Source organism: Hyperoodon ampullatus, assembly GCF_949752795.1.
Source record: "Hyperoodon ampullatus genome assembly, chromosome: 16".
In the NCBI taxonomy this organism is placed as follows: Eukaryota; Metazoa; Chordata; class Mammalia; order Artiodactyla; family Ziphiidae; genus Hyperoodon; species Hyperoodon ampullatus.
In genome coordinates, this window is record NC_136929.1 from 69,040,416 (window position 1) to 69,067,983 (window position 27,568).

Consider the following 27,568-nt stretch of genomic DNA (forward strand, 5'->3'; position numbering starts at 1 on the left):
ACTGTTCAAAAGCCCATCATATAAACAGTTATGATCCTTGGTGGACTTCATAGATTTGTGCTTCACTGCCAGAGCTGGAGAGATTGCTGAGCTGTTAGAGATTATATTTTGCAACTGTATTGCAAAAGTTGGGTTGAAAGTAGCCCCACAGTTTGCTTTATAAGCGTTACAGCGTTTCATTGACTCTTCCCTTTCTTTCTCTATTTAGCAGTGATGGGCAGGAAGTCATCACTCCATCCTAACAATGAGTAAAAAGCTGAACAGACTGAAAAATCAACAATTCTTCTTGGATCCATAAGAGAGGGTAGGACACAGGGCAAACTGCTGCCCCCAACTGGAGAGACAGACAAATATAGGGAGTTGGGGCTTACCCAAGTAGAGACTCATGAATGGAAACCACCTCAGGAATCAGTGCCAGGGAGGAAAACCTGAAATGTAATTCATGAATTGCCAGAGGCTCAGTGTGGACAACTCTGAGAGTTAAAAACTCTAGGGGAACCCAGTCATCAGAGAAAAGAAACTATTTTGAAATATGCCAGAGTATTCTGTTCTTTAAAAACCTGCCCTCAGGAGAAACTAGTTGAACAGAGCCTAACTTACTCGGATATTATCAGAGCCTATCTGACCTGGGGGAAGGGAAATACCCAACTCCAGCCAGTTCTAGCTTTCCACATGGGAGCATGGAAATACCCAACTCCATCTCATGCTATCCATCCTGTCCCACCTAAGATAGGAGAAAAAACTGAGGAATGCTATGAAGTTCACAGCCCAAAGGCATAGACTCACTGAAAGACTGAGACCTAACCATAGGCTAGAGAATGCTTCCTGTTCCCCCACACCTCACCCTCACATTACTAAAGACCTAGTTACAGCAGTTCTTTTTACCCAGTACATCATGTCCAGTTACCAAGAAAAAATTACAAGATCTACCAAAAGGCAAAAAACATAATTTGAAAAGACAGAGCAAGCATCAGAACCAGACATGGAAGGGATTTTGGAATTTTGGAATTCTCAATAACCTCCCTAAGGAGGCAAAAGACCTGTACTCTGAAAACTACAAGATGTTAATGAAAGAAATCAGAGATGACACAAACATATGGAAAGATATACCATGTTCTTGGATTGGAAGAATCAATACTGTCAAAATAAGCATACTGCCCAAGGCAATCTACAGATTCAGTGCAATGCCTATCAAATTACCAGTGGCATTTTTCACAGAACTAGAATAAAAAATTTTTTAATTTGTATGGAAACACAAAAGACCCCAAATATCCAAAGCAAGCCTGAGAAAGAAAAACAGAGCTGGAGGAATCAGGCTCCTTGACTTCAAGCTATACTACAAAGTTACAGTAATCAAAACAGTATGTTACTGGCACAAAAACAGAAATATAAATCAATGGACTAGGATAGGAAGCCCAGAAATAAACCCACACATCTATGGTCAATTACTCTATGACAAAGGAGGTAAGAATATACAATGGAGAAAAGACAGCCTCTTCAATAAGTGGTGCTGGGAAAACTGGACAGCTACATGTAAAAGAATGAAATTAGAACATTCTCTAACACCTTATACAAAAGTAAACTCGTAATGAATTAAAGACCTAAATGTAAGACTGGGTACTATAAAACTCTTAGAGGAAAACACAGGCAGAAGACTCTTTGACATCAATTGCAGCAATATCTTTTTGGATCCACCTCCTACAGTAATGAAAACAAAAACAAAAACAAACAAATGGGACCTAATTAACCTTAAAATAATTTGGAAAGATACATGCACCCCAATGTTCACTGCAGCACTATTTGCAATAGCCAAGACATGGAAGCAACCTAAATGTCCACTGACAGAGGAATGGATAAAGAAGATATGGTACATATATACAATGGAATATTACTCAGCCTTAAAAAGAATGTAATAATGCCATTTTCAGCAACACGGATGGACCTAAAGATTATCATACTAAGTGAACTAAGTCAGACAGAGAAAGACAGATATATGATATCACTTATATGTGGAATCTAAAAAGATGATACAAATGAACTTATTTACAAAACAGACGCACAGACTTTGAAAACAAAAGTATGGTTACCAAAGGGGAAGTGGGGAAGGATAAATTAGGAGTTTGGGATTCTTACTAACTGGCTTAACAGGTGCTGGAGAGGAGGCTCCTCTATGGTTGTTTGAGGGATGGATATAGTTTGGGATTAACATATACACACTACTATATATAGAACAGATAATCAACAATGACCTACTGCATAGCATAGGAGACTCCACTCAATATTCTGTAATAATCTATATGGGAAAAGAATCTGAAAAAGAATGGATATATGTATATGTATAACTGAACCACTCTGCTGTACACCTGAAACTAACACAACATTGTAAATCAACTATATCCCAATATAAAATAAAAATTAAATTAAAAAAACATAATTTGAAGAGATAGAGCAAGCATCATTTGCATCACCTTTTTAGATTCTTTCCTTAACCGTGTCCAGTCTACTTTATAAGTAGACTTGTAGATGGGATTATAGCCCATCAGAGGCACTCTTCATTTCTGTTACAGTGCTTTTGATCTCTAGCATTTCTTTTTGGTTCCTTCTTAGGAGTTCCATCTCTCTGCTTACATTGCCCATCTGTCCTTGTGTGCGGTGTCTTTCTCCACTAGAGTCCTTAGCATATTAATCATAGTTGTTTTAAATTCCTGGTCTGATAATTCCAAAATTCCTGACCCTCCTCACGTTGCTTGATGGCTATGACACCCTGGCCTCTTTATGTAGTCCAATCTCAATCCCCTATTGTAATAGTCATGACCCCTAGTCATTCGTCTTTAATAAGGTCCTCACTATTAAAACAATATAAAAATAAAAATAAAGTTGGAGAGATGCTGTTGTTTTGTTCTGTTTTTGTTTTTTGGAGGTTTCTATTAAGATATCCTCAAGCTCAGAGATTTCTGGTTCACAGTTTTAGCTTCCCATGGTAATCACCTGGGAGCTTTAAAAAATACCACTGCCTGGATCCCACCCCAAGAGAATCTGATTTAATCAGTCTGGGGATTTTTAAAAGCTCCCACATGATTCTAATGTGTAACCAAGGTTGAAACCTGCTGGTCTTGATTAACCCCGTCTCTCTACAGACAAGAACAATAAGACTCTGCGGCCTTGGTGACTTGCTCCAGGTTATAAAGCAAATTTGAGAGCAGACTTAGAAATCAGAAAATCCCAGTCTGGTTTGGGGCTGCCTACACTATGGTAGAGCCCTTTCCTTCCACAACTGAGGCCTCTGTTTCCATGTTGAGGAGCTGGCATAATCCTTGCTCCCCAGAGCCTTTCATTCACCTGCTCCTGTTCCTCATCCTAGGAATGTTCTGGCTTTCTGGACACACCTTAATGCCTCTCTCACAATTTTCATCTGCTTTGCATCCCTCCCCTCCTCCACTGGGCCCACTCTCGTAAGCCCTGAATCATTCCCAGACTTTCCAGCCTCCTTGTAAATGCCCTTCTCCGTACCCTGGACTAACATTCTCTAAACATCATCACCTCCAATGGCATTGCTTCTCCACACAACCCTCCTGATACAAACCAAAAATGCTTCATCTTGAATTCTGACATTCCAGGTTCTGGTTCTATCCCCTTGTCCTTCGATCTTCCTCACCTTCTTGCACCCGTTGAATCTGGCCTTGACCACACTCTTCCATGTAACCCCACGGCTGTCAATGAACACCTGTCAGAATGTCTCGGGGGAGCCCCCTTGCCAAACCTCCGGTGCTGCAGCCCCCTCCCCAAGGGCACTTCAGAGAGTGGGGACTAAAGGAAAAGGCCTGGTCATCTGCATTTTGAAATCGCACCCCTCAGTCCTGAGGCCCTGCCCCACCACGGGCTCTCCCCAGAACTGCAAGGCTTTCACGTGCTTCCAGGCTTCCCTCATCTCAGCCCTTTGTGTCTATGAACCACTGCCACTGAGTCCCCAGCACTGAGGGAAGCTTGCTGCTCTGATCTTGTCAGTCTGATGGCCCAGTAACCCCACTGTGTTTGTTTTGCTGGCTTGATAGATTCATGACAGGCACAAAAAAAATAAGGACATTTTAGAATGGTACGAATTTGGAAGAAAATCTGGTTCATTCTTTATCGGGTTGTCCTTTACTAATGGAGTATTTTCACCTGACCCGTCAATCTTTAGCTCTAATTATATCTCCACTTCACTGCTCCGTGGCTTACCACTACTGTCCCTGTTCATTGAAATGTTTTATCTTGAAGCCTTTGGGCTACTTACCAGAGACTCATAATACACATAATTTAAAGAGGAAAAAAAAAGTTATAAAGCCTTCATGTCTTAAATGCAACAGCATGGCCTTGAAACACCATAGAACTTGCGGTCTAATAACTTAGAACTAAATTAGCTAAAGCTTTGATTCACATGCATTTGGAGATCAAAACAGGCTGAAATGCTTTAGGCAACATTTATGCTTACGGCCATAATTAGACAACTGCTACAATACTGAAAAAAAAACAAATTTTACAAACTAATCAATTGAGACTTCAAAAAAGAAAAACATGTCAGCTTATTCCAGCAGTTTATTAAAGGGCAATGTTTCAGCTGCAAATAATTTATATCATATAAATAAGCTCATTTAAAATTAATTAGTTTTACCATAAATAAGCATATTGAAGATTCTACCAAAATCAGAAACTCTACCAAAGATTTTTGAATCACATAAAAATTTAGTTAACGGGCCTTCAGTTATTTACCAATAACAAATACACAAATTTCAGTGTTTTGCCTGTGTCATTAGATTATTTTAAAAGAGCAGATGGTACAACACACTGATATAGAAACACCTCCTGCCAAATTATCTTCAGGATTCTATCAATCCAACATTTGTAAAATTAGAATCCAAGAAAATACTCTAGTATTGATACGATTAAGTACATGTGGGGGTTGATTTTTTGCTTGTTTGTTTGTTTGGTTTTACCAAGGACATTCTATGAAGATGTATATTCAAAGCCACAAATAAAATAACTAAAGGGCTTTTGGGTGAATTATTTAACTGTAATAGGCCCTGGTTTTATGTTACTGAGCTCTAAAAATCTGATTAACAAGAAATCACATGCACATTAAGAGTAAGTGAAATCAGTCTGGAAAAAAATACTTCTAGAGTAGGTGCTTTATTTATTGAATACTTACTGTGTTACTCCCGTTTCACAGATGAGGAAACTGAGGCTCACCAAATTTTGAACATGGGTCTTGCTGACTCTTGTCCCTAAGCCTTTCTGAATCCATTAATATGTAGGTTGAAATGTTTTTCTTCTCTAACCTATTGGATCAAAAAAGGGGCTGAATATCAGTCACCAAGTCTTTGCTGGTGTGTAGCAATCATGTTGTGAAATGGGATTTCACCATATTTTAGGCGTCCTGTCACAGTAGTTATTGGCATTTGCACTTTACTCAAGGTTCCTTGTGGTTTTTCTTGACCTCTTTCTCTTGGATACCAAACAATGGGTATTTGCCACAAATGTATGAAACAAAAACGGTCCAGGAAATGCACTATGACAGACAAAACTCTAACAGTATTTAATAGTTATGAAAATTGAAAAAGGTAATAGGTCTAAGTAGAAAGCTACATGTTCTAGGAAATTATAAGTATTTGGAGATGACGTAAAAGGATTCCTCCTAGATGAGTTCCCTGTTTTTATTTGCGGATAAAGAACTTAACCCAATAACAAGTCTTGCAAACAAAAGGATTACTGACTAGTTGAGGAACATGGTGAATAATGAGGAAGAGTTAGTAATACTACTCACCTAGTGAATAGTCTACAGATGAGGATAAGACAGCAGTTTACTGCCTTGCCACCTAGAAAGACAGGTTATCAAAGGTTATTACATGTAAGTCATCATTCCCTCCTCTGAATACAAAGAATTGAGCTGTGTGGCATCTAATACATAGCAGTTTCGGATTCTTGACAGATGGTCCCTATTAAATCAGTCTCTGGACAAAGGTGGTGTCGGTGAGCTAATTCTGTTCATTCATTAACTCTATCACTCGTTCCCACATTTATTGAACTAATCGACCTTTATTGAACAATATTTTGCATGGGACACTGGGCTAAATACTCAAAACAAAACAAAACAGCCATGGCTTCTGTTTTCCCCTCTAGAACCAGGCCCACCTGTCAAGATTGGTTCCTGGTCATCCAAATTAATATTTTCCTTCCCAGGTTGAAATTTTCAGCAGCTTTGTTCAATATTAAATATTAAATGGAGATGCTATAGAATATAGTAATTGCTCTATTAATTCAGAAAGGGGCAAGTTGAATTAGAGAAAAGACTGGATTATAGACTAGGTAAAAAGAAAATCAGTTTAATTCCAGCACCTGAATTACTATGTTCAGAATTGCAGAATTCTTCCATCCACACAAGTGTCTTTAAAATATTTGTTTTAATCAGTAGATTTAGTTTAATGGTAAATTTACATGCCAATGATTTCTTTGGATTATAGACCTTAGAAGATTCTTGAAAAAAAAGTTTATTCTTCTAATTCGTTAAATACTTTGGACAGCTTAATAATGCAGCTAATTTACGTAGCAGAGCAAGTCTCTCTTTATAGACCTGCACTATCCAATAGAGTAGCCATTGCCCACATGTAGCTACTTACAATGTACAGTCCAAAACGAGCACAAGATGTGCACTTTGTGTAGAACACACACCAGATTTCTAAGACTTAGTAGCCCAAAAAAGTATGTAAAACCCTCGATCATTTTTATATTGATTGCATATTGAAATTATAATATTTTGGATATGTTGGGGAAAATAAAATACTGTATAGTACCAAGTTTTATTTTCTATGCCTTTTATTTTTTTAATGTGACTACTAGAAAATTTAAAATATGTGGCTTGCATTATATCTCTGTTGGATGGCATTATAATAAATAATAAAAAGAAATGTTTCCGAGGCAGCAGTAGATTCTAATTACTGTCTGTGGAAGTCCAAAAATAAAATGAAAAATGTCCTTAAATGGATATGAAAAACCATCCTTCCAAACTAAAGCAAAATGAATGGGGCATAAGTGCATGACCCACCCCACCTCTCCTCCCCCTCTCACTCCCCAACCCCAGGTTCAAAGGAAGGAACCTGGAATGTAGAGAAAACACAAATATGGCAGAAATTAGCCCAGAGGCCTTGGGGACCACGGCTTACCACTTAATGCCGCTGCAGAGCTGGCCCCAAAAGGTATTGAGATGTAGGACTTCCAAGGGAATGGTCTCTATATTTTAACAAATATATGTAACATGGTGAAAAATTCAGAATTCATGAAAGTAAAGCATCAATGGAAGAACTAATGCCCTGAGAAGTCAGTTAAGAAATGAGGATTCCATCCCCGATGGACCAGAAAGCCCTTCTAGCACCTCCTGCTGCCTCCTGGTTCCCAGCCTCATCGGAACGGCGCCCCGCCCACTCCCCCTTCCCATTGGGGCGAGCCACCGACCTCCCCCTAAGGTCTACAGCGACTCAAAGTTAGCGTGATGCTCACCTGATAACTTTGCTGAATGATGCTGAAGTGTCATTTCTCTTTGGTTCTTTGGCATCTCCTGTCTCTTTCAGTGTCTGAAATTCCCTCTCAGCTCAACCACAGGGATTAGCTTGGGGCACCCTCCCCGCCCCTACCGTCTTCCAGCCTCGAACTTCACTCCTGCTTTCAGATCCCTTTCTTCACCACTCAGATAATATTCCAGGTGGTTTAATCAACCCGAAAGAAAAAAATAATTAAGGAATTTATCTGGTTATTTGGTGATGTAAGAAAAAGTTTCAGGCAGATTTATTACAATTCTTTATCAAGGGACTGAATTACTTCTCTCCACACTCAAGGAAATTAAATGCTGTAGCAAGAAAATTATTTTTAAACAAAATCCATTATTTAACAGTAATTAATAATAATAAGAAACTAGTCCAACAAATAGGAATCATTAAATAAGTTGTGATAAATTCATATAGTGGAATTACTCTACAGCTATCAAAAATCATGCCTTTGAAGACTGACAAAGGAAATGCACATAATGAAAATTAATAAAGACACATAACTATTTACTATATAATCTGACTCTATGTAAAATAAAATACATACACTATGTTAACAGTGGCTACCTCAAGGTGGTAAAATTACAGGTAATATTTTTTCTTTATATACAGTTTCTGTTTTTAAATTTTTTACAATGAGCATATATTACTATTATAATCAGAAAAATATATACATAAAATAAACTATTATTCTCTAGTTTGCGATTTTAACAATAAGTCCAATTTTTAAAAGAGTACCACCAAAAGCTTACCTTTCATGGAAAAAAATCATACCACCTCTAAAGATGATACATGATACAGTACAGTTTTTTTTAATTCAGTAGAACCCTGTGTCAGCAAAATTAGTTATGCCAGACATGATATTGATTTATCTTGCCTGATATAATTTTGGCTTATCTATAAAACAAACATTAGGATAATCCCTAACTCCAGTGCAGCAGACTTCCCTGTCTGAAAATCAGCAAGACTTATTTAAGGGGCTTTAAAGGATAAGACCTAATTAGCCCTTTCTAAAAATCCATAGCATGTTTCTGTATAAAAGTTCGAAGCAAAACTCATTCAAAGCTAGCTCCACAGAAGTAGCAGCAAAAATATAAAATGGACCTCAGCAATTACAGAAACACATCTTCCAGGGTTATTAGACCAAATGCTTTTGAACCTACTAAGAATTTTTAAAACTCAATTCAAAGAAATTTTGGCATATTCTAAAGAACAGAAAGTGGAGTCACTCCTCATAAAATAAGTTATTATTTCGTTCTTATTCTCTCAGAAAAGGTCACCTCATTCATTTCAAGGTCTGCTCTAAATAAAAGAGTTTATAATAAAATTAATCACAATGTTGCTCATAACAAGTACTTTTTCCTCCTTTCCGCCCCCTCCAGCCACTGAAGGATAATGCATTTCACAGTCGGTTTATGCTTCTTTAAGGGCCTAATATTGCATAATGCATGCATATTTTTCTGCACACATTTAGTGAAAGTCCATGTGTGCAGGCCCTCAACAGGGACACAAAGTCCTCAAGGACCTGGGATTTAGAGAGTGCCTCGAAATATAAAAAAATATATTTTATACTTACATAAAATACAGAGTTCTATCATTTGTTCTGCTAAGCCTATCATTAATATAACAGTATTTGATAGAAACACTGCTTTAAAAGGAACATTCCAGCCTAGGGCCCTTTGTCATCTGTTCTATATTCTGCCATCTTCTTTTTCAAGGGAAACTTGGTTCAGCAGAGACCATTAGGCATATCATGGCAGTTAAGATATGGTTACTTGGGACTTAACTTTTGATTCCAATACTTGCAATATGACTTCAAGATAAACACTGCATATAGCAATGGGCATAGACAAAAAATATTCTTAATCTTGTCATTCAATTTCTGTAAAAATGTTACAGAATGGTTCCCATTTCTCATGCTTTTGTTATAGAATGTGCTGCAGAAATGATAGCCCCTGTCTGTATTTTTTTTAACATCCCCCTGCCAAAAGGAACAAATCCAGGCACTATTCACATTATCCAATATTTTACAATCACTTATGCTCATTTCAAAAGCTCTGTCAAATGCCACAAAAAGGTCTTCTAGAAGTCAGATATATAAAATCTACAGTTTCACAACACTGAGAAGTACAAATGGTTAACAGCTGCTGTGTGTGTACAATTATTTAAAATAAATGAATAAGAAAAATATCAAGACTATTTGTAACTTCTTCTGCCTCTCTTAGAGTAGTAAAAAATAAGAGAAAGAGAAATAATAAAAGCAAAAAATAGAAAAGCTATGAAAGCCAGTAAAGACTTTCGGGTATGAAAAAAGCTGCACTCTGTACACAGGGTGAATTCTTCTGGACAAAATCTTCCCAGAGTTTTGGGACCTGGGAAGCCATTGTTGTCAATAATTTTCCTGTAATGTTTCATGGATGGTTTGGGCTCAAACTGATTTGCAGCATAACGATACAGGCCAAACTTCGGAGCTGTGTGATCATTAAATGAATAAGCAAAGTATCCACAAAGATTGATACCATCCAATATATAGGCTAGAAAAACAAAAGGACAGGAGAAAAGTTAGGAAAATATTTTGCACACAACACTTTGCTTTTACATAGCCCTGGCGCATCAGCAAAAATGTCAATAACCATTTAATAAAGCTTCAGATTTAATTAGATTTAATCAGAAAAGGCTTCTTTTATCCGAAGACAAAGAGGTAAATACATTTAACATAGTAGGTTTTACATAATTAAGCCTACTATGATGCATTTGGGTTAAATCTTTAAGTACATGAAGCAGTCAAGACTGCTGTGGAGCCATCTTATATGGAGGACAAGATAGTCCAGGGTTTATTCCATCCAGAGTAGGTGCAAGGGATATTCCATCTTCCTCTTTTAGCCAAACTCCTTCATCCCTGGGGAAAATACTAGCTAGCACTTGGACTTTTTCAGTGTGTCAAGGAATAGATAGCACTTTCTCTGCAGGTGATAGTGTGTGTATATGTTTGAGAGTTTCTATCAGGTATCAGGCTCTCTCTCAGGTGACTTAACCCTCAAGAGACCGCTGTTTCAGGGACTCCTTACCTTTCAGAGCTTCGTTTACGTAATTCTTCATGTAATACACCCTCAGATTGTCTTCGGCTGCGTGCGGATCATCGTCGATGCCATTGGAGATTATATACATGGGGAGGTCTCCGTACTTGGACTTCAGCCAATTCAGTACCTTGCGTAACCCCCAGGGCACCACGGCCACCTGACTTGGGGAGTTGAGCCAGGTGATGTCAGTCATTTCTTGCACTGCCAGGTAATCATTATATTTTACTGGATCCTCTTTTTCCCAGTCTACAAGGATGGTGGTGTAATGGCTTAAAGCCAAAAAGTCAAAGGAACCCCGGATTAGCTTTTTTTCCTCCTCAGTGAAATAAGGCAGGAGGAAATTGTTTCTCTGGTTCAGCCAGTCCCTCATCACACGTGGATAATCCCCGGAGCCGAAAATGGGCTCGGCCAGCCAGCCAATGTCAAATTGCAAAACTCGCTCGGCCACTTCTTGGTCTTTTGGCGACAGAGGGCAGGCCGGTTCTATCCAATCCGCCTGCAGGGCGATGGATATTTTACCCTTCTGAGAGCGCCTAAACTTCTCATCGTACACGCGCCAGGCCAACGCGTGGGCCTTCAGGAGGTGGTGCCCTGCAATATACGTCATGTTCTGTGTGGACGGCTCGCTCATCGTGATCCAGAACTTGACGTGGTGGCCGAGATCTTGAAAGCACAGGCTGGCGTACTCTGCAAAAGCCAGGGCGGTGTGAGGGTTCTCCCAGGCGCCGTGCCGGGCCAGGGGTGGCGGCAGCCCCTGGTGCGGGGCGGCGGGGCGCCACAGGGCCACCACCGGGGTGATGTTGGCGCGCACGAGCTCGCTGGCCACGCAGCGATAGTAGCGCAGAACCGTGTGGTTGACCTGGGACTGGTTCCCCAGTGGCAGGATCAGCGCCCAGTCCAGGGAGAAGTGGAAATGCGACACGTGCATTTCCCGGAGTAAGGCGATCTGGGGCCGGATGGCGGCGAAGTCAACGCAATAGGATTTCCTCTTCTTGGTCACAACCCCGTCCACCTTAATAAGCCTTTTACTGTGGTGGACATCCCACAGGTAAACGTTGGGGTCGGTAAACTGAGACAGAGTGGTGTCCACCTGGCAGGAGGAGAGTAACCGTTAGCCTCACCTGGATGGTCCTGGAAAGTCGTTCAACGCAGTTCTTTTGACAAAACCAGCCAGCAAAATAGGTAAAAACAGAAACCTTCCTAGCTGAATTTTGAAACTATTTTTTCATAAATAGGAAGTTCTTGGAGAAGAAAATATTCCCCTTTGATGGGTGCATATTTGTTTTTCCCATAGTTCTCTGTAACTCTGGAACTGTTACTTTAATGTTAAAAAAAATCTGAATTTTGGGGGTCACTTCAGATGACAAACATTAATAATCCTCACACACCTCTGGTCTGCCTGAAGCAAGCAGAGTATTTTGGACGTTTTTCTTTTAGTGTAAGAAATCACTAATGATACGAGGCTTTCAACTAGACAAAAGAATGATAAAGCTTAAAACCTGAGTGATAGTCAGAAAATGACACGATATTTAAGATTAAATTCTGCTTCTTAAAATCACGTTCTAAATGGAGGTTTGCTCTAGGTGAAGGACATGGAAAATAAGCATAACGGTTGCATCTTATTGGCATTAGAGTCTGTAACAGAATTTAGCAAACTCATTCTGACTGATGGTAGAAAGTGATAGAGAATGTGGAAAACAATTCTGTCATCCACCCATAATGGGATATTTTAACATAGCTTTTTAAATATTTCTAAATCATTTTTCTGTGACGATCATGACAATAATGGTTCTCAATCTCTGATTTACAAGCCTTCAAAATGAAAACATGTATTTAGGAAAGTGGACAAATTGCAAAATCAAAATCACAAAATCCTTCCTCCACGTGCCAACCATGGCAGGAATGGAAACTGAAAGTTCATCCCAAGGACCCGCCACCAAAGCCAGTTTTCTCCTCAGAAATAATCCTGTTAGAATTGGTTCCTCGGTTTGACCCTCTATATAAAAGCTGGGGTCGAACTCCGGTTTTGAATCTCTAGCAGAGGTTTCCTTGCATTTTTCAGGCCTGTTGCAAATGAGTTTCTGTTTCTCTAGAGGGGTCAGTGCTGTGCTTATAAAGGAAAGTAATAAAATACAGCATGTCAGAGGGAAATTGCTTTTTCTGGAGAATTGTCCCTTGTAGATCACCCACACATGCATTTCCTCTAATGCTGTGGGAATGCTGTCAGAAGTATTTTTCCACTGTGATGCACCCACAAATCATGTTTCCTCAGCTTTGCAAGAGAAAATATTTGCATACTCTTTGTAAGTGAAAGTGTTCATAGCTTGAAGGAATTATTTGGATTATTTTTACAGAGCTCTGAGTTGACAAAATTCCTAAGTTTTCTACCATAATTGTTCCAGAACAACAGCCTTTGTTCAGTCGATCTGAAAACAAACATGAGAGACTAGGGTATAATTTCTATTTATAGCCTATTTCTTAAAAATACAGGACATTTATAAATGGGTGTTTAGGCAAAATTCTATATAATCTCCACTGATGTATTGACTTATTTCTTAATAAAAAAATTAATAAAGTTGAACCTTTCAGAAGGTTATAATGTATGTATTCAGTATATTATGGAAGAAATGTTTCCCTAACAGTGGCCAATGTTAAAAAAGCTCTATGTCCCCAGTACATAGCAGGTTTTGTATTTATGAGCTATGAGCATTAGTGGTTATGGGAAAACAAACCTCTTGGCTGGGAAATTAGGCCCAAGGACAATGACAATCCATGTGAACAAGCCTAAGATCAGACTTCAGACAGGTGGTGTTAATAAGATGTTATTTTTAAAGCTTTTCAGGTGAAATGCATGCCTCATTCATACAGGGAGTTTGAAATACTAGCCAGGAGTAAAAAGATAAATTTCAATGGTTTGAAATTCACTTATATGTAGAGAATGGACTTGAGGACACGGGGAGGGGGAAGGGTAAGCTGGGACGAAGTGAGAGAGTGGCATGGACATATATACACTACCAAACGTAAAATAGATAGCTAGTGGGAAGCAGCTGCATAGCATAGGGAGATCAGCTCCATGGTTTGTGATCACCTAGAGGGGTGGGATAGGGAGGGTGGGAGGGAGGGAGATGCAGGAGGGAAGAGATATGGGAACATGTGTATATGTATAACTGATTCACTTTGTTATAAAGCAGAAACTAACACACCATTGTAAAGCAATTATACTCCAGTAAAGATGTTTAAAAAAGAAAAAAGTATTGCCAGCTAAAAACACCATGATGGGTCTTGCTGTTTTTCTCACCAGCCTGTGTATTGGAACGGAGGCAGGCACCTAAGTGTATTTGTCTCACTATTCCCTGGTCTGAGCACAGTGGTAGGTACTTAATAAATATCGATTGAACGACAAAAAAATAAAGTAAAATAAAATAAAAATTCACTTCTAATGCATTAAAAGTATAGAGACCTGCTTGTAAATTAAAACTTACCCATACACTCATCAGAACTGCCCTAACAAAAAACTTGTTTTTACTTTGTTAGGAAGTTAGCTTGGGAAGAGAGCCGCCACAGTAGTGCAACGCTCCAGGTGAAAAGCAGAAAGAATAAAAGAGCAGTTGCAGCCTTTTCCCACTAGAGAGCTTCTAGAGGAGCTGCAGTCCGCAGAGGGTCTGTGTCTGGCTGGGTCAGCAGGGAGTGGGCCAGGTGGCTCGGCTAGGTGAAGGTAGCAGGGGCCCTGAGCTGTGCAGCCTGAGGGCAAAGCTCCAGGGCTGATGAGTGGCTGGCAGGAAATCAAAGTCTAAACAACTGCCTCTAGGGAGCAGAAAAAGGAATTCTCTCCCTATCTCCCTTCCTCTTCGCTGCCTGCCGTATTTGTCGCCTCTGATCAGAGTTCTTCTTCTCTCTGGAAGAAGTAAGATGTACTCTTAAAACGTTCTCACCACTGACCAGTTCCCAAGGCAGACACAGTCCCTGGATGGGAACAAAGCAGGAGTGAAAAGGCTCCCCACAAATGTCCCCACTGCTCCCTGAGTTCATACCACCTGCACAGAAACGCTGGCAGAGCCTCCTCTTCTCAAAGACAAAGCTGGGCATTACCAGCCCTGGCTGGGCGGCTGTCAGAGATGGGACAGAGCACGAGCCCTCAGTGACTAGGGTCCCAGGGCCCAGCAAGAAGCAGGGCTAAGAAGAAGGTCAAGAGGTCGAAAAAGGACCAGGGACCAACCAGGATGCACTAGGGAGTGGCCTTCCCCCATTCCTTCCTTCCTCCTTCCCTCCTCCATCACCAGCACCACCTCTGCCGCTTCAGATCCTACTTGAACCCCCACTGTGGATACCACTGCAGGAGAAATTAGGATGGGGAGGTTCCAAAGAGCAGTGGGCTGAGGGAGAAGGGGAGATGGAGGAAAATCCGGAGCCAGGAAGACAAGCTACTGGGCTCAGATATCCTTGCAAACACAGCGTTCCTTGGATGCCTTTTTTTTTTTTTTTTTAATATCTTTACTGGAGTATAATTGCTTTGCAATGGTGTGTTAGTTTCTGCTTTATAACAAAGTGAACCAGTCATACACATACATATGTTCCCATATCTCTTCCCTCTTGCGTCTCCCTCCCTCCCACCCTCCCTCTCCCACCCCTCTAGGTGGTCACAAAGCACCGAGCTGATCTCCCTGTGCTATGCGGCTGCTTCCCACTAGCTAGCTATTTTACGTTTGGTAGTGTATACGTGTCCATGCCACTCTCTCACTTCGTCCCAGCTTACCCTTCCCCCTCCCTGTGTCCTCACTGGATGCCTTTTAAATGTAAGGAACGGACTGAAGTCGAGACTGTCCCTAAAACTAACTGGAGGTCTGAATAAGATGTAAGAATAATACAACTCAGCAAAAAAAGGATGGTGTTGATTAAAAACAAATTTTTCTTAATCATTTATTTATTTGGTTGCACGGGATCTTAGTTGCGGCAGGTGGGCTCCTTAGTTGCGGCTCACCGGCTCCATAGTTGTGGCGGGTGAACTCTTAGTTGCGGCATGCATGTGGGATCTAGTTCCCTGACCAGGGATCGAACCTGGGCCCCCTGAATTGGGAGCATGGAGTCTTAACCACTGCACCACCAGGTGTTGATTTATTCTCCCATAAATCAAAGATTTCAATTTGATACTTACCAAAACAACAGCAACCCATTTCAACTAGAAGGCCTTCCCTCAGATCCAAGCATTCTTCCAAATACCTCTTTCGAACTGAAAGGTAACAGAATATGCTGCCCCAAAATATGACTGTAGGTGTTCACGGCATGCCACCCCAAAAATGCCTCTTCAGTATATTGATTATTTTGAGCAGCAGGTACTTGAAAAATAGCAAATGCAAAGGGAAAGGCTTTCTCTGAACTCCTCTTATCTGCCTAGAGACAGATCCTCCAAAAGGAACTCAAAAGGATTGTCATAAATCCCTTTGTGGGAGTTTCACCAAGCAGGGAAGATTTATCACAGGAGAGGATATTCAAAGCCAACATCACATGCAGGCAAACTTTGTCACAAACTATCATAGCTCCCATCTATTCTTTTAAGGGCCCATTCATCTTTCCTAAAAATCATTTACTTTTCCCCTTTTCCTATTAAAATGGTATTTAAGCCTGAACTCTAAGCCACCCTGGGGAGTTACTCATTTTTCTCAGAGCATCTCCCATGTATACATGAGGTAAACATACTAATAAACTTCTGTTTGTTCTTCTCATGTTAATCTATCTCTTATTACAGGGGTCTCAGTTAAGAACTCAGAAGGGTAGAGGAAAAGTTATTTTTCCTCCCCAGCAGAACCAGTGAATTGGCTAGAAGCACCCCACATGCTAAACACTTTGCTTGTCTGTGGATACCAAACTTTGTCTCGTCTTGGTCTCTATTTTCACACATGGACTCTGTTCAGCAACACCTCCATTCCCTCCCCACCCTGCTCACTTACCACCATGCTCTGTTCACACTGTCAAACTATTTGCGGCCCATCATTTTCCCTCAATAGACTCCTTTGAAAGCAGGGGTCGGGGTCGTATCTTACTCATCTTAGTGTGTACTCCCCTCAACAGAGTCCCCTCCCCCCAGCAATTAACACAGGGCTTTGTACACACTAAGCATCCAATAAGTGCTTGCTAAAGTATTCAATCAAACTCCAGAAAACAGATTCTTTTAAAGTTGGAAAAATTAAAAATAATATTGAGGGCTAACTACATAGCAGATGCTCAATAAATATTGGTTGACCATTTTGGAGAACTTCGTTACCATGCAATTCAAAAGCTGTTGCTAGAAATGGCATTCCGATCAGTGAATCACTGAGTAAGGGTTTTTCTTTCTGGAGGTATTTCCACAAGCTTGGGGGTTCCACAGTTATACCTCAGGAGGGCTCTGCCTAATGCTCCTGCTTCAATCTCAGCAGCTCCACCGAGATCTCAGATAATGTGGAGTTCTGTTTTATATCGTTTATGGAAGAACTCAACAACTACTTTAAAAGGGGTTGAAAACCATGGTATTAAAAGAGAGTGTTTTATCTTTCACTATCCTATCAGATCTTAAAGATGGATGTATTTTTAATCTGTTCCCCTTGGAGCTGATTTAAAGTGCAAGATGAAGCTAGGAAGATTTTTGGAGAGAAGAGTGCAGCATTCCAGGGCTTCCCTGGTGGCGCAGTGGTTGGGAGTCCGCCTGCCGATGCAGGGGACACGGGTTCGTGCCCCGGTCCGGGAGGATCCCACATGCCGCGGAGCGGCTGGGCCTGTGAGCCGTGGCCGCTGAGCCTGTGCGTCTGGAGCCTGTGCTCCACAGCGGGAGAGGCCACAACAGTGAGAGGCCCGCGTACCGCAAAAAAAAAAAAAAAAAAGAGTGCAGCATTCCAAATGGTGCCTTTAATGTGTTCACTAAGGAACCATGTTTGGCCTGAGGAATGGACAATGTGCCATGACAACCTAATAAGGAAGAACTACTTACTAGTGACAGGGCTTGGTGAGACTGCGGATTGGTTTTGTCAGCTGACTTACTTGAATGTAGTTGTCAACAATTCCCCAAGCAAAGTCACAGGGAAATGTCCCTTCTAGGGGTTGATTTTCAGGTAAAGGAGGGAAGCCATTTTTCTCTATCAGCTTCTGGTAGAACAAGGCTGAAGACTTTGGCAACAACTTCTTATCCTGGCTTAGAAAGTCGACATAGAAGAGTCCACGTCTGATGCTGTAGCCTCTGTGCCACTCGAAGCCATCCATGAGGGACCACGCGGTGTACCCGATGACATCCACCCCGTCCAGCCTGATGGCTGCAAAGGAAAGAGGACAAGAGCAACATGACCCTGTGATGGGCACTCGTCTCATGCTTCAAGAGCATTTGAGGATTTTACTACTTCAGTAAGTATGATGCTTATCATTTGGTAAACTGATGACCCTTCTCACTGATGAAAGGCTCTAAGAGAACCTAGATAACTCTACAAATATTAGTAAATGTCTTCACAAATAGGTTTATCTCCAATATGTTTTTATCTGAATTTCCCTTATTTCTAGTGGGTGCTCTTTAGGCCAAGATATCTTGTTCTACTTTCTATCCTAAGCACCTATCTTTGTGCCTGATGCAGTAAACAAATTAAGTCTTCAAAGGCATGGACTACTTACTCTTTTCTTCAGAAAATATTGATATTCCTTTTTTTTAAAAATAAAAAGTGTTTTATTCAGTACAAGCAATCTGAACTGGAAAATGTGTACAGAGATCTAGATATCTTGGGATTTACTTAATCTTTAATATAATCTAAAAAATCTAGAGTAGTAACTCTGAAAGTCTAGTAATTTTAAACATTATAACCCAGTTTCTCATTTATGAAATGAGTTTAAAAAATTAATTCAAGTTCCTCAAGGTCCCAAATGAGAAAGGTGTTACATAAATGCATTCCTACTATTGCCAAAATGAATTTCGACATTCTGATTAAAAACTATAAATTCACACAGTTTATTAAGATCATCTTAAAGACTGTTTTTCCAGTGGATTCTGGCAGAAAATTAGGATTTTATCCACAATCCTACCTTTTAAGGTTTCCATTATGAATTTTTTGAGGTAATACATATATTTGGCATCATCTCTCTTGGTGGTCCCTGAAACAAACCAGCCATTTTCCACAATAAATATTCGAGGGTGGTTATACTCAAGGTCAATCCAGGAAAGGAGTTGCCTCAGGCTGGGAGATTCCAACTGACGGAACTTCATCTGAGGGTCCAACAGTTGAAAACTCAAGGTTGGTCCAAAGGAAAGAGCAAAAAAGTCAGCTGTTCCTTTGATGAACTTTTTCTCAGATTCAGTAAAATCAGGCAGAAGAGATGAAAGGTTATTCTTCATGCTCTCAGGATAGTCCCCATCAATAAATACGGGTTTGGCAAACCAGCCCAGGACAAAGTCAAGAGATTTCTGACATTCTTTGATGCTATGTTCAGTCATTCTTCGAGGACTGATCCAGTGGGAGCTCAGGGCAATGGACACCTGGCCTCCCTGAGTGGGGCGGAAAGAAGTATTGTAGAGATGCCAGATTTTGGCATGAGCCTATGAAGAGAAAAACCACGGTGAATTTGTCTCTGATTGTGAGCAGAAATACAACATGTATTTGAATCCCCATTTCTAGTTGTATCTGTTTCTCATCAAGTCTAACCTAATGACTAACCCCACAATGTAAAAGTCACCTGGAACCAATAAATAATTCCAGAGGTAAGTCAGCCCACAGTGAGCTGCAAGCATAACTGGAATCATTTCCACTGTTTTTCAGCAGCCAGTGGAAAAATGTGAATTTCTTGTGTTGAATATGTAGTTATTATTCATACTTTGAAAAGTTAATGAAATAAGAACTTGTTATAATATCTTACTACTTAAATGACTTTGGATTATGTACTTTTTAATTAATAGCCTTCGTGAAAAGAGCCAATCCCGCATCTGTGATTACACCAGGAATTTCTAAATAGGATTATATATTTTTTATCCTAAGAGACTGGGAGTTTTCAAGTTGACTTAAATTGTTGGAGTCAATTTAATATTTTGTATTCATGTCTCATAACAAAAATTCTAACACATGTTCTCACAATCTTTGTTCTTCTCTAAGAAGAATCAGCGCAATAAAGAAACAACTCCGATATCTAATCTTGGCCCACCATCCAGTACTCTGGGACATGGCTGGCTTCCTGCCGACCCCGCAGGGTACAAGATACAAGCCAAGAGCAAAAACACCTAAATGCAGCTTTGAAGAGATCAGATGTCCACAGTGAACCAGCAACTCAGCTGGGTGTTTCCTACAGCAATGAAATGGGCTTTGCTTCCATTAAATCAACTTCAGACTCCCATAAAATCTTGCTGACTTCTGATATCTTATTTTCATTTGTCTCCTTTCTATTTACAAAGAATAGTGGTTTTTTTCCTCCCTTACCTGAATTAGGTTTTTCTTTACTTTTGAATTCCTGATTTACTCCCCCTGTTTTTCTCCAAATGCAAGAGCTGTTGATCAGCCTTTTGCTCTCCTAATATATTCTCTTGGAAAATTCCATTCTGATTCTCTGTTTGACTCACATTCTCCCAATGATCATGCCAGTTTTCATTCCACTCCCTGGGCCTGAAGAAGTGCTTGCACTCCTACGCCAAACATCCTCTTCCTTGTTCCTTAATATTCTGCTCTTGGTTCATTTCAGTGCAGGTGTCCAAGAATGGCCTCATCACCATTCTTAGGAGTTCAGCCAGATATTTCAATGGAATCAAATAGTGCATGTCTTTCATTTTTAGTTTCTTAGTAAACATCTACTATGTTTCATTTCACAGAATGTGTTTTTTCATGACCTAAAGCAGCTATCTATATGCTAGGAAGGAAATGGAGAATAAAATATTGATCATAAGAATAGTGGCCTTTGCCCATGTGATTCAAGAAGCTGGGGCTTGATTGTGCTATGCTGCTGGATTTGTGATGTGCCCCACCCTTCTCTATCTTCCTCACCTTCACCACTCTATCTCTCCCTTCCCCAATGACAAGAAATCTCACCAGTTAACAGTTAAACAGAAAAGAAAAGGGGAAATCCAGGCTGTAGTACTCACGATGTTAGATTAGAGGACTTTCCTAATTTGGCTGATTTGAAGCCTGTGGATAGTCAGGACCAAACCCTAACAGACATACCTCTACAGGACAAGCACTAAGATGGGGGAGTCAGGAGGCCAGGGAGGAGTGGGAGCAACCAAGAACTTCCTGATATGGGTCAGTTTTGCAGGTAGCTGAAGTCAGAGCCATACAGTAGAACTGTCTACAATCACAGACCACTCTTCTAACCTTGAGTACTTTGACATGGCTCACAGGAGGTCTGGCAAGGAAACGAATGACCTTGGCTATAGGGAAGTGCACACTTGGTGTTTGATATCAGATAAAATTCCTGCTCCATCGCTTTTTTTTTTTTTTTTTTTTTTTTTTTTTTTGCAGTACTCGGGCCTCTCACTGTTGTGGCCTCTTCTGTTGCGGAGCACAGGCTTCGGAGGCGCAGGCTCAGCGGCCATGGCTCACAGGCCCAGCCGCTCTGCGGGATGTGGGATCTTCCTGGACTGGGACGCGAACCCGTGTCCCCTGCATCGGCAGGCGGACTCTCAACCACTGCGCCACCAGGGAAGCCCCTCCATCACTTTTTTGTGTGCCTTTGACCACATAACTTAACCAGGGCAGGTAAAACTAACTTTCCTCTGTCTCTCACAGGGCTGTAAATGAGGATTAAATGAGATACTTTATACAAAACACCTAACAGAGTTTCCACATGGTAGGGTCTCCATGAATGCTTATTCCTTCTCTCCCTAAAGGATCAACAGAACAAAAAGAAAAACACAGCAGGTAAAGGAAACGCCACCTGCTAAGGAAGTCAGCCCATAGCATCGATGTGATATAGTGATACGACCTGGAGTTTGGATTAGAAGAATCTCAAGTTTGGATACCAAATCCTCATACCTCATACCAGTGTGAGCCTCAGGTACTTCTCTGAACAAATGGGAATAGCATCTATTCTCCTTCAGGGACATTGCAAGGATTAAGTATGATATAAGTGAAAGTGTTTTCCAAGTGGTCAATTATCTTAGAGAAGTACAGTATAAATTTGTAGCACTGGGAAGTGTGATGATTAGTTTTATGTGTCGAGTGACTGGACTGAGGGACCCCCCACATGGCTGGTAAAGCATTTGTCAAGAGTTTAACCAGCTACTTCATGGTGTTCTGCCTTGGCATCCATTTTGTTTAACTATGTGTCCTACAGGAAACTTAAACTGACACTAGCCCCTCATGCAAGTGCATGCCCTGCCTAGATAGCAGCCCACAATCACAAACAAGTGTAAGTTCCTGAGATGACCTCCCCAATAGCCCCTGTGATCAACAGGTCTCCCCTGCCTCCAAGACTCTGTATGCCTTATGCACCCCTTACAAAAGACCCCTGTGGGGCTTACCAAAACCCATCTTTTGGCTTGAACTGACCAATCTGGCCCAGGAACCCCAAAGCACTCACACACGGACCCTATTAAAGGCATGAGTCCGGGGTTCTGTCTCTCTCCCTCTCTGTGCTCTGTCTTAACCACCCCATGTGGTCCTTTAAGGCATGCTATGTACTTCCTCCAGGACCTGTGAGTGACAGACTTCTCTGCTTCAATTTCTCTTTTTAAAATTTTTTTTTAATTTTAATTTTTGGCTGCATTGGGTCATCGTTGCTGCACGCAGGCTTTTCTCTAGCTGCGGCGAGTTGGGGCTCCTCTTTGTTGTGGCACGTGGGCTTCTCATTGTGGTGGCTTCTCTTGTTGCAGAGCATGGGCTCTAGGCATGCAGGCTTCAGTAGTTGTGGCACGTGGGCTCAGTAGATGTGGCTAGCGGGCTCTAGAGCACAGGCTCAGTAGTTGTGGTGCAGTGGCTTAGTTGCTCCGTGGCTTGTGGGATCTTCCCAGCCAGGAATCGAACTCGTGTCCCCTGCAATGGCAGGTGGATTCTTAACCACTGCGCCACCAGGGAAGTCCCCTTAATTTCTCTTTTTGATCAATTATTAAACCAAGGCTCACCTTGGGCACACTGTGCTCCACTTAACAAACGCTAAGGGTTTTTCTGGCAGAGATTAGCGTTTGAATTAGTCAACTGAGTAGAAAAGATTGCTCTCTCCAGTATGGCGGTGGGCATCATCCAATCCAGTGAGGGCCTAAAGGGAAGGAAGGGTGAACTTGCTCTCTGACCGAGCTGGGACATCCATCTTCTCCTGCCTTCAGATGTTGGCACTCCTGGTTCTCAGACCTTTGGACTCAGGCCAGGACTTTCACCATTGCCTCCCCTGGTCCGCAGGCCTTCAGGTTTGTACTTGAACTACACCACTGGGTTTCCTGAACCTCCAGCTTGCACACAACAGATTGTGGAACTTCTCAGTCTCCATAACCGCATGAGCCAATCCTTCCTAGTAAATCTCTTTCCGTATAACTCTGTATATCCTGCTGGTTCTGTTTCTCTGGAGGACTTTGACGAACATGGAAAGCATCATAGATATCATCTGGCTTAACCACACACCCCACTTCAAAACGCCTCACTGGATCTGTTGTTTGACTGCTCTCCACGGAAGTCTAACTTGGTGGTCATCCCATGTGTGGCATCTTCTCCAGGAAGTTCCCTGCCTCACTCCCACCCCGACCCGCCACACTGAGCCCTTATATCACTTACTTCTCTGACATCACTTACTGCAGGTGATGACACCTCCCTCCCAGCTATGCTCCTTGAGGAGTCCCTCAGGCCCTCCCTGGAACACGAAGGCCCCATTGTCTGTTACACTGAACTGAACTCCGCTTCATCACCTCCTCATGAGTTCATTCCATTTTCTGATGGTAGATGTAAGTAATCAAATACTATGATGCTAGGTTTACAAAAGTCACCATTTAGGATGTTGCAACCACTTAGGATGATTAATAGGGAGATGGTTATGTACGGTTTTGCATTGCCTTCTAATTATTCCAGGTATGTTAATCTTGTAAGGTTGTTATCTTAAGACTGAGATTTTTAAAAGCTATTGACAAGGACTCTGGGAAACAATTAAGGGTATGAGCAAGAATGGTCATCTAAATACTATTTGTAATAGCAAAATACTGAAAACAACTGAAATGTCCACTATTCAAATACATTTACACCCACATATGGATGTTTTAATACATTATGGTATGACTAAAGATATATTACTATTCAAACACTATAAATAATATAGAAGAATGTCTATTAACATGTGAAACATGTTTCTAACATACTAACTGAACAAAAAAGCAGGTTACAAAGCAATAAGCAGAATTTAATAGCATTTTTATTAAACAAAAATATGTACATTAAGATCTGGAAGGATTTATGCCTGGAAGGTTTTGTGGGTGGTATAATTGTCCTCATTGTGTTTATCTATATTTTTTTTCATTTCCTACCATACACATGTATTGCTTTAGAGGGAAGAAAAAAACCTTAAAATCAAAAAAGGAAATAACTCAAGGCAGGCCCTGCTTGAACTGTTCAGGATGGTTAGTTGAAAGCCTTGATCTAATTAACCCCTGCCCCATTGTTCTCTAACCTGCCCTACGGGCTCTGCCTCCAATCCCAAATCCTAGGCACATTGAATCCTATGTGAAATTCTGAAATCCCCTAGGCTTCCCTGCTTTAATAGGTGCAGGTCTCTCACGTTTTACCCACTCCCAGTCCCTCCAGCCTCAGCCCCCTTCAAAATTCAGCCCAGACATCACCATCTCCAGGAAGTCTTCCCTGACATCTTCCCTCTCCCCACCCTTAAATGTCCATTCCATGTGTCTCCACAGCTGGCCCCTATCAAAGAATTGAACCACATTATATTGAATTTAAGTGCCTAGATTGTAGGTCTTCTGAAGGCATTGGCTAGGTCTCTTATCTCTCTATTCTCAGAGTCTAGCAAAATGTCTGGTGCAGAGTAAGTATTCAATAAACAGATACGGAGGAATGAAGACTGGCAGTAAGAATCAGATTAAAGAGTCTGGGACATAAGCAAACATGTTTCTGAGCCAGAGCAGACAAACTCTCTCACAAGATACCCTGATTGTATTTTATTTCTGAGACCTTGAGAGACAGAGAACTTAGAGCCCATACCATCAAAAAAATAAATTGGAAGGAATTTGGCATGGTAGGCCTCTGAGAATAATACTGTATTGTTTCAAAATGCACTACAAATCCAATCTGGGGCATAAGACATTCTCCTCACTTCCTTCTGGTATGTGATATCCTCCTTACTTCCTTCCCAGCCTCAATATGTATTTTGAAATCTAGGGTCTGAAAAATCTAGAAAAAATGGATCTCGTATTTCTTTCTACCAGTGAGCTAGTATCACCAATTTTGGAAGTCAAGTAAAATACTCTGAATTTCACAGCACATCTAAATATTTTCCCTCTGGCTAAACTGTAAGCTCCTTGTCATGTACCTGTTTATACCCTTCACAGAGTCCAACACAAAGTTTCCCACAAGTAAAGTAAGAAATCACAAGGAAGATTAGAAAATACTAAAAGATGAATAAAAACAAAAACACAATATACCAAAACTTATGGGGTGTAGCAAAAGCAGTGTTCAGAGGAAACTTTATAGCTGTAAGTAACTATATTAAAGAAGGAAGTTCTCAAATCAATAACCTAGCTTTTCACCTTAAGGTAACAGAAAAAGAAGAGCAAACTAAACCCACACTTAGCAGGATACAGGAATTAATAAAGATTAGAGTAGATATAAACAAAATAGAGAATAGAAAAATAATAGAATCACCAAAATCTAAAGTTGATCCTTTGAAAAGATCAACAAAATTGACAAACCTTTAGCTAGACTGACTAAGAAACAAACAGAGAAGACTCAAATTACTAAAATCAGAAATCAAAGTGGGGATATTACTACTGATCTGTTCTATTTCTATAATAAAAGAATTATAAGCAAATACTATGAAAAAGTATATGCCAACAAATTACATAACCTAGATGAAATGGACAAATTCCTAGAAACACACAAATTCCCAAAAAGTGGCTCAAGAAAAAATAAAAAATCTGAACAGATGTATAAATAAGAGATTGAATCAGTAATCAAAAACTGCTCAACTAAGAAAAACTCAGGGCCAGTGGCTGAAATGATAAATTGTGCCAAACATTTAAAGAAAAATTAACACCAGACCTTCTCAAGTTCTTCAAAAGATAGAAGAGAAAGGAACACTTCCTAAGTCACTCTATGAAGCCAGCACTGCATTACCCTAATACCAAAACCAGATAAGGACATCACAAGAAAAAAAAAAAAAAAAAAGCTACAGACCAATAGCTCTTATGGATATAGATACAAAAAAACTCAACAAAATACTGACAAAACAATTCCAGCAGCATACTAAAAGGAGTATATACCATGATCAAGTAGGATTTATCTCAGGAATGCAAGGATGGTTCAACATATGAAAATCAATCAATGCAATACATCACATTAATGAAATGAAGAAAGGGAAACCCCGTATGATCATCTCAGTGAATACAGAAACGGCATTTGACAAAATCCAAATGTATTTCATGACAAAAACACTAAAAAAACAGTAATAAAAGGGAACTATTGTGATGTGATAGGGGCATTTCTGAAAAACCCCCAGTTAGCATCATACTCAATTAGTGAAAGACTTTCCTAAGATCAGGATCAAGACAGAAACAGTGCATTGCAAGTTCTAACCAGAGTAATTAGGCAAGGGGGAAGAAAAGGAAAGAGGTCGGAAAGTAGTAAAACTATCTCTATTCACCAATGATGTGATTGTACATAATTCTTTTGTGCTAAAGAATTCACACACACAAAAAATTATTAGAGCTAATAAGTGAATTCAGCAAATCGCAGGATATGATATCAACATTCAAAAATCCGTTGTATTTCTATACAATATCAATGAATAATCCAAAGAGGAAATTAAGAAAATAATTCCATTTATAATAGATACAAAAAGAATAAAATACTTAGAAATAAATTTAACCACTCTCAAAACTTTTATTTACACTATACTGGAGGTCCTAGACAGTGTAGTAAGGCAAATCAAAGAAATGACGTCATGCTGATTGGAAAGAAGAGAAAATAACTCATTCATATAAAACACGATTAACTATATAGAAACTCTAAGGAATCTAAAAAAACAAACAAAAAAAGCCTAATTAGAACTAATAAGTGAATTTATCAAGTTACCAGAATATACTGTCAAGATACAAAACTCAATTGTATTTTAATATATGAGCAACAAGCATTTGGAAAATAAAATTTAAATACAATACCACTTCCAATAGCACTGAAACCATAAAATACTTAGGAATAATTTCACAAAAGATGTGCAAACCGCCTACACAAAACAGTACTAAAAGAAATTAAAGACCTAAATAAATGGAAAGAAATGCCATTTTTTATTAATTTTTAATGCAGTATGGTTGCTTTACAATGTTGTTTTAGCCTCTACTGCACAACAAAATGAATCAGCCAGACACATACAGATATCCCCTCCCTTTTGGACTTCCCTCTCATTTAAGTTACCACAGTGCATTAGGTAGAGTTCCCTGTGCTATGTTCAGTGTATTCCCATCAGTTGTCTATTTTATACATAGTATCAATAATGTATATGTGAGAGGGATACCATTTTTATGGACTGTAAGACTCAACATTGTTAAATTATCCATTCTCCCTGAGCTGATCTCTAGGTTCAACACCATCCCATCCAAAATCCCAATACAATTTTTGTGGAAATTAATAAGTTGATTCTAAAATGTATATGATAATTCAAAGCACCCAGAACAGTTAAAATACTCTGCAAAAGGAAGAACAAAGTCAAAGCATAATAGTCAATACAGTGTGATACTGGCATAAGGATAGACAAATAGATCAAAGGAGAAGAATAGAGACT

At 40.1% G+C, this 27,568-nt stretch overlaps 1 protein-coding gene across 1 annotated transcript in view; it reads right to left on the reverse strand.

Annotated features, from left to right (window-relative positions):
* Positions 1 to 9,770: 9,770 nt before the first annotated feature.
* Positions 9,771 to 27,568, reverse strand: part of KL (klotho) — a gene marked incomplete at both ends in the record, with an annotated part of 51,106 nt that continues 33,308 nt past the window's right edge. The window contains 4 exons of the mRNA XM_079721974.1: positions 9,771 to 10,108; positions 10,643 to 11,744; positions 17,666 to 17,934; positions 18,689 to 19,199. Coding sequence (XP_079578100.1) covers positions 9,771 to 10,108; positions 10,643 to 11,744; positions 17,666 to 17,934; positions 18,689 to 19,199 — 2,220 coding nt within the window. The remainder of the gene's footprint in view (positions 10,109 to 10,642; positions 11,745 to 17,665; positions 17,935 to 18,688; positions 19,200 to 27,568) is intronic.